At 51.2% G+C, this 7,462-nt stretch overlaps 1 protein-coding gene across 3 annotated transcripts in view; it reads left to right on the forward strand.

The window, feature by feature from the left end:
- ERICH1 (glutamate rich 1) overlaps positions 1–7,139 on the forward strand; it is a 60,967-nt gene extending 53,828 nt beyond the window's left edge. Inside the window, exons 4-6 of one of the 3 annotated variants that reach the window (XM_045811171.2) lie at positions 2–517; positions 2,920–3,114; positions 6,660–7,139. In XM_045811171.2, the coding sequence (XP_045667127.1) occupies positions 2–517; positions 2,920–3,114; positions 6,660–6,733 (785 nt within the window). In that variant the 3' untranslated portion in view covers positions 6,734–7,139. The other 2 variants (XM_045811170.2, XM_087856484.1) reach the window with 2 other exon arrangements.
- Positions 7,140–7,462: the final 323 nt, after the last annotated feature.

Below are 7,462 nucleotides of genomic sequence, written 5' to 3' on the forward strand. Positions count from 1 at the left end.
GATGAGGAGCTCCATGACCAACCAAAGAGAAGAAGAGCAAGAAAGCATAAATCCAGGAAAAGTTTTAAGAATCCCAATAACGATCATGCAGAACAAGCAGAATTCGAGAAACGGCAGAGTCTTTTACAAGAAAAACTGCAGCCACGGCCCACAGATGGCCCCACAATCAGTAAAAATAAAAAGAGGAAACTGAAGAAGAAGGAGCAGATGAAGAGGAAGAAAGCGGCTGGTTTAAGGACGACAGCCTCTGGCAGCAACTTCATGTACCAGCCTGAGGAGGGCGACAGCGAGCAAGGAGGCCCGAGAGAGAGTGACCGGGAGGATGCGGAGGACCATGGGGAGGATGGTGCCGATGCCCACGGGGAGGACGGTCCAGACGCCTGCAGGGAGCACAGCACAGATGCCCATGGGGAGCACAGTACAGACGCCAATGAGGAAGACGTTAAAAGTACCAATGAAAAGGCGGATGGTATCCTAAACTTTCTGAAATCAACACAAGAAATTTATTTTTATGATGGTAGGTTTTTTTACTGTTTTTTTATGATGGTAGGTTTTTTACTCTATTTGAATAATGGTATCCACTTATTTGGAAAAATAAAGAAATACAGTAAAATATGTAAATGTTTATAAAACACTGAAATATTCAGTAGTCAAAATAAGTCATTAGTTTTGAGGCAAAGATCAGAATATTTAAACTCCGTCCAGCAAGGATGGAGAATGGTTTCTGCTCGAGGCGTACCAGAGAACAGCGTGGTCCCCACGCAGAGCCGTGGCTCCTCACTGGCTGGTCTCTGCGTCTGTATTCCCTTAAACCCGAGTTCAGAGGCTGTTGGTATTCTCAGCTCATCTCCACAGGAAAGGTAAATCCAGATTGCAGGTCTGATGAACTCCTGTCCCTTTTCATCAGCTAATCAGGAAGTAAAAGTGTAAGCACAACCGTGTCCTCTAGGACATACTTTATTTTACTCCCCACACATAACTTGTGGATTTAAGATTTTCAGTGAGCATCTTTGAGCAACTCTGAGTATTGATACAGGAGATGAAAAAGGGAAGCAGATTTATTCTCGTGGATGGTAATTCCTTAGGTTTGTGTTGAGGTTTACTGACGGCTGACCTCAGGATCAGAAAGGAGCAGGTGCTGAGTCGCGCCGCTGTGTTCACACCAAGGACAAAGGCGCTTGGGATGAACCGTTGCCCATTCTGACGACGTTCCTATTGGATTCAGGGGCTGGGGTGGGTTTAGTGTATCCTGATGCGAGCCAGAGTTTGACCTTATGAACAAGATTGAACAATATTGGCTATAGGATGGTTTGGAGGGTAAGGAACTGATTTACACAAGGGTGTGAAAATGCCATTGTTAATAGATCAGTTTAACCCTTTCCCCTTTAGCACGTCTGTCAGCACTTCGTCTTAACAGAGCGAAAACAAACTTAACAAATATCCAAACGAGGCTAATAGGGACACATAGCTATCACGCAGCAGAGCCGGAGTCTCAGAAAGACCTCGGTACGGGATCTGTTGCATGTGAGTCTAGGAGATTCTGCGGAAAGGCGCCCAAGAGGGCAGACCCCAGAGGAGGTGACACCACAGAAGGGCTGAGCCAGCACTCCACAGCCTCCTTTCCCCTGGGGGCATCTGCTGGCCATGCATGTGGGCACTGGAGCGGGGTGCAGGGGAGCGCCGGCCGAGCCCTAGGAAGCTCACCCACGAGCACAGCTTCGGCAAGTGCAGGCCTTGAGAGGGGAAGGGGAGGCCCAGGGGCTGCCACCTCTGGTGCGGAAGGAGAGCCAGAGAAGCAGACACTCTGCGGGTCTCTCAAAACCTTTGCCAGATGCCAAATGCCAGACAGGTCTCTCAAAACCTGTGCCAGATGCACACTGTGGGGTGCAAGGTAGGGAGAAGCAAAGAACTTCGACAATATGGTGAACCTCTCAGCAGTTTTGGGGTGCTGACAGGGTTGGGAGGGATTGACCCCTCGAGCACTCCAGAGGGCCACACACTTGGAGCAGGGATGGGCAGGGGTGGCTGAGCCTGCCCTGTGTCAGCTCAGTCCCCGGAGGGGCAGGTTGGCCCAGACCACTGCCAGTCTCCATACTCACGCACTCAAATTTAGCAGGCAGAACCACGAGAAGAATGCGCAGGGGAGACATTGATATTATCAGGCATTGAAAGAGGTGTGATTAAGGTGCTCAAAAAAATAGGGAGAAAAAGGTGAAAAATTGGAGATTTTCACCAGATAGCTTCAATCTATTAAGACAGTCAAATGGAAATTCTGAGAAATATAATAACTGAAATTAAGACCTCAATGCTGAGTCCAAGAGTCTAAGCAGCGGGTCAGGCTCAGCATGAGGAAGAATCACTGGCCAGGAAGCATGCAGGATCGAACCTGCAGATGGGCGCTCGCGGACACCAGGGGGACAGGAATGGGTGTGACATGCATGTACTTGGAGTCCAGGATGGGGCGCAGGGGGCCGTGTGCAGAGCTAATAGTTGGGAGTTCATCACAATTGGGGAAGGCCATCAAGTCATAGACTCAGAATGCTGTGTGAACTCCAAGCGGGATCCATGCAGAAAAGAGCACACCCAACGCACTTGCCATTCAGTCGGAACAGGGGCAGGGACACTTGAGGCCGGTCTGCAGAGCCAGCCATGTCCCCACAGCCCTGCCGCCACCTAGGACTCCCAGCGGCATTTCTGGAAGGTGTTGCAGGAGGTGGAGGCACAGACAGAAGCAGGCCTCCACCAGCCTAAAGCAAGTTGTAGTTTGCTGTTTATTGTTCCCATTCTGCTCCCTGGTCTCTCCTGGCAGCTTCTTCCATCCCGAACAGCTCGTTCTGAGTAGAGACGTGATAGGTTGGAAGCTTACCTTCAGTTGACAAGAATAAACATGTGTTTCTACATGACCCTGGTTTTGCTTAGGTGCCTCCAAGGACGCAGACTCTGCTGTCTCCATGGAAGCCAGTCAGGAGCTGTTCCAGCACCTCGAGGATCACAGCATGTCCCCCTCCGATGTGCTCCTTGTGGATCACATGAAAACGCTATTACTCATGCGAGACACCGAGAGCCTGCTGCACGCCCTGGAGAGGTTCCCAGCATGCTGCACCATGCCACCTGGTACGTACGAGGCCACTGGGGTTTGCCTCCGAGACCCCACACTGCACCAGAACAGTCGGGGGGCAGAGCATCTGGGATGCGCATGTGGCTTGTCAGGACACGGGAATGTGCTTGCCGGAAGCATGACTCACGTGATGGACACAGAAGGACCTGTGTTGTCTGATCTTCTCGACTGTGAGCTGTGAACCATTAGGGCCAAACGTCATCAGTTTAAATGTTCGCCCTTCCCTTCTTCCTTCTCTGCTGTACTGGTAGGAGGTTAACGTTTTTTCCGCCCTCTAAATATCTTGGAGAGAGGTGAATTACAGGATGATGTTTTTCTTGTTATCAACCTTTATTGGGTGCCCATTCCATGCAAATTGTCAGGTGCTGGGGCCAGCCGTGCTCAGGTCCTCCCAGCGCCATGGTGCTGACTTCACATTAGTAGCTCGAAATGGGCTGTGGGGGAAATACCAGGCCATGGGAGTGTGCAGACACCGAGTATCAGAAAATTGGGGCTTGTCCTAGAGAACCACCATGCGGAGCCCACACCTGACCCACACGAGGCACATGGGACCTTTTCAGCTGAATGAATGGAGGGGTTCTGTTGACTTCGTGGGAATGTCATAGTGACCGTAATGACTGTTCCCACCCAGAAACCTCATGGTGCAGCTGAAAGGTCAGTGCTAACATCGTATCAAATCAGGTGAAAGGACAGTAAGGGCATCCCGATATGGCACTGGGATGATGAGCAGGGGAGTGACAGGGACTGTCAGCACTTCATTCTCCAGTTGGGGAGGCCAGTCACCGAGCTGGGGTCCTGGAGAAGCTGCGCCCCAGTCCTGAATTAGCCTGTTTGTGGAGCTTCATTGGGTGTCCACTCTGTCCTCAGCTGCCAGATTCTCAGAGAACAGGGCAGACAAAGCCCTGCTCTTGGGTGCTTGTGTCCCAGTGGGGAGACGGGAGACGAGATCAGGAGCTGACACCAGCCATTTATGCGGTAGATCGGAGTCTGTGGAGAAGGAAGTCCCTCAGGGAGGGGATATTCTTGCAGCCAGGAGCAAATACACCAGGATGCAGTGTGGCGGGTGTCTCGTAGTGAGAGTGTGTTCTGGGCTCAGACCGGCGGGATGGGGGGCGACCTGGCAGCAGTGTCGGCCGGACTGGGGAGTTGTGCCACAACTACGGGCTTCTGCTCCCAGACATGAGCAAGACCCCTGGTTGTCGAGTTCAGACCAGAGTGGAGGGTCAAGAGCAGGAGGCCGGGGGCTTGGCTTATGGTGAGAGGCCGTCTGGAGGTGTGGGAGGTTCAGGGAAGCTGTGCAGGTGGAAGCCACAGGATGGCCAGCTGAGCAGGTGTGGGGCCTGAGCCCCTGGAAGAGCCCAGTGGCCGATACTGAGTTGTGATGCTCAGAGGGGCAGTGCAGGGAGAGGGACCTTCCGGAGCCGGGGTCGGATGGGGCCAGTCGGATGCTGGCTGGACACCTGGGTTGGGACTGAGGATGGGGAAAGTCACCAGGGGCCACCTTCACAAAACAGGGAGGGTGGGGGAGACTGGAGATCCGTCCAGGGGCCACTGCAGGAGGCAGCATGGGGGAGCCTGGCGGGGGGAGGGTGGGATAAGACAGCGCAGGGGAAGCTGACACCCCGGAGCCCTTCTGTTGAAGAGTCACAGCTCAGCGGGGTCGGGGCAGCCAGAGCTTCCCGGGAAGCTAATCCAGCATCCACCCTCCTTGCTGGTTGTCCTAGAGGGAGCAGAATTAAAGTTCCATACAATTTTAGCTCAAATTGCAGAAAGCCAGTTTTATTAAGTTAAACAAATATAAAGTTTTTATGAAATAAAAATAGATCATTTAAAATTTTCAGAATTTGTGTTGTATTCCTCACACTGAGGTCTTACACTTTGCTCTATAACGTGTCAGCAGTTTTCAGCAGCAGTTGGGGATTTAGCAGAAATGTTTCTCTCGGCTCCTTCCGTTAAAATCACTGGACAAGTCTGTCTACAAGCACACTTACTTTAAGCCCTTGGTAGAACTAAAACTTACATATGAAGCACCTTTCTTAAAAATGGATTCCCTTTTAGCACATGTAGGATATGCATTCAGAGTTTTTCTATTTAAAGCTATTTTGTAGACAAAACAAAGCGTGTTCTCAACAGTGCAACCTTGTCTTCAGACCAGTGTGCCTGATGCAGACTTGTCCTGGGCCTGGCACAGGAAGCGTGGGGCGCAAGTGCACTGTGTGTGCGCTGGGCGTGGACCGCAGCACCCTGGGAGCCGCAGAGGGTCCTCCCTGGCCGCTCAGTCATTACCGTTCCTGGCACTGGGACGTTTCCTGGCTGCGCCCTAATCGGTCTCTTCACAAGTGCCTGTGTGTGTTTACGGAGCTAGGACAAAGCTGGTGCGCAGGAAAAGGGGCCCACCTCGCTGACCCTTTACGTTTCCCAAACACAGGCGCCTATGGTATAACCAGTAACACTGCTGGCTACTGCATGTTGTCACGCCTGGCAAGGGAGCAAGGTGTCAGGGGTCAGGCCGCTGGCCGGGCAGAAGGGCACATTCGGATTGGCCTTAGCCGTGTGCCTCTGTTCAGAGCGGGCAGTGGGGTGGCCCTCCCAGTGGAGCCGGCTGCATCTGACAGGGCTGCAGGGATGCTGGCAGCCGGCAGCTCCCAAGGGCAGTCCCCACTCCAACGGGCCACCCCAGCGGTGGCAGCCTGGGACGAGTGTCTGAACGTTAGGAGGCCTGGCACCAGAGAAGAATCTGCACTGGAAGCTGGACGGGCCCCTGAGGCGGGAGAGGGATGGGTGGATCTAGAGGCTGGCTGCGGGCGCAACAGTGAGTTTGCGCTACTCCTGCATGTCCGCTACTCCTGAACATCCGCTACTCCTGGCCTGGCACCAGAGGAGAAGAACCCGCACTGGAAGCTGGACGGACCCCTGAGGTGGGAGAGGGATGGGTGGATCTAGAGGCTGGCTGCGGACGCAACGGTGTGTTTGCGCTACTTCTGCACGTCCGCTACTCCGGCACGTCCACAACTCCTGCACGTCCGCTACTCCTGCACGTCCGCAACTCCTGCACGTCTGCTACTCCTGCACGTCCGCTACTCCTGCACGTCTGCTACTCCTGCACGTCCGCTACTCCTGCACGTCCACACCTGCTGTTCCGGCGCCCGTGCTCAGGGGTTCCCCCTCTGACTCCTGAGCTCTTTGTTTCCTGCATGCACACCTCTGCCTGCCCTGGGTTTCAGTGTGCCCTTCCCCTGAGCGCTGGTGGTCACACAATTCTGTCGTGGGTATTCTGAAGGTCTGCCAGAGCGTGTAGACTGCAGGCTCTCGCCCGAGGGAAATGCCAACACCCAGAATTTATCTGTGTGCTGTAGGGCTCTCGGCGCCGGGCACCACGACCAGTATCACTTCTATGCCAGAGCTGTGCTTTATTAAGGTTCCTGTAGGTTCTACTCTGAGCCAACGGCTAATGGCTATAAAACGATCATTTATCGTTTTTGTTTTGGGGCTTTCTTGTCCTATTTTATTTTTTGTTTTCTATTTTGTGTTTGTTTTCCAGACCACTCCAGAGTGCTCTCAGCTTTCTTTAATTACTGGATCAGGCATATCCTTCCGGAGAAACAGCAGGAATAAATCTGTGCGTCTAAGAAGAGCTAACGTTTAGCAAGAAACTTTAACAGGCAAACGTGAGATACAAAGAAGATGGAACTGCCTAAATTTGCTTTGTAACCTGAATCCCAGGGCCTTTGAAAACACCTCTGCGCATTGTTTGTGTGTTGTACACAACAGGCAACATGCAATCTGAGACTATGAGAAATTGGGATAAAATGGACCATTTTCAATGATCGGAAATTGCTATGTCTCAAATTACTACACAGTGATCCTGATTTTCTGATTCTTGTAAAAATTGAAAATGGACATTGTTAAATTTAATAAACTATATAGTTTGAAGTTGTTATATATTTTTATTAAGTTATATAAGCTTGTATATGAAAGTCTCTGTTTTAAGAACACTTTATGGACATTAAATGTTTGGTTTAAGTCGTTTGATTCTCCTTGAATTTATTATTTTCCTCCTTGTTTCCTCTTCCCTGCTTCAAGAATATCAAGAGCATCATTTTCCCAGTTTGATCTTTCCTTTCTTTGTGGTGAAGTCACTTGTGCACAGGATTACTGGATTTTAGAAACACCTGTTAGCTGACTCACATTTTAGGAGGTCCTTGGCTCTGTCCATGAAAATATATTTTTTTATTGTGGTAAAATATGCGTAACATAAAACTCATCACTTTAGCTATTTTTAAGTGTACGATTCAATGGCATTACATAATTCACAGCATCGTGTGACCACACCACTATTCAGGC

This window comes from Ursus americanus, chromosome 27 (genome assembly GCF_024610735.1).
Source record: "Ursus americanus isolate L20-20 chromosome 27, mUrsAme1.1.p, whole genome shotgun sequence".
In the NCBI taxonomy this organism is placed as follows: domain Eukaryota; kingdom Metazoa; phylum Chordata; class Mammalia; order Carnivora; family Ursidae; genus Ursus; species Ursus americanus.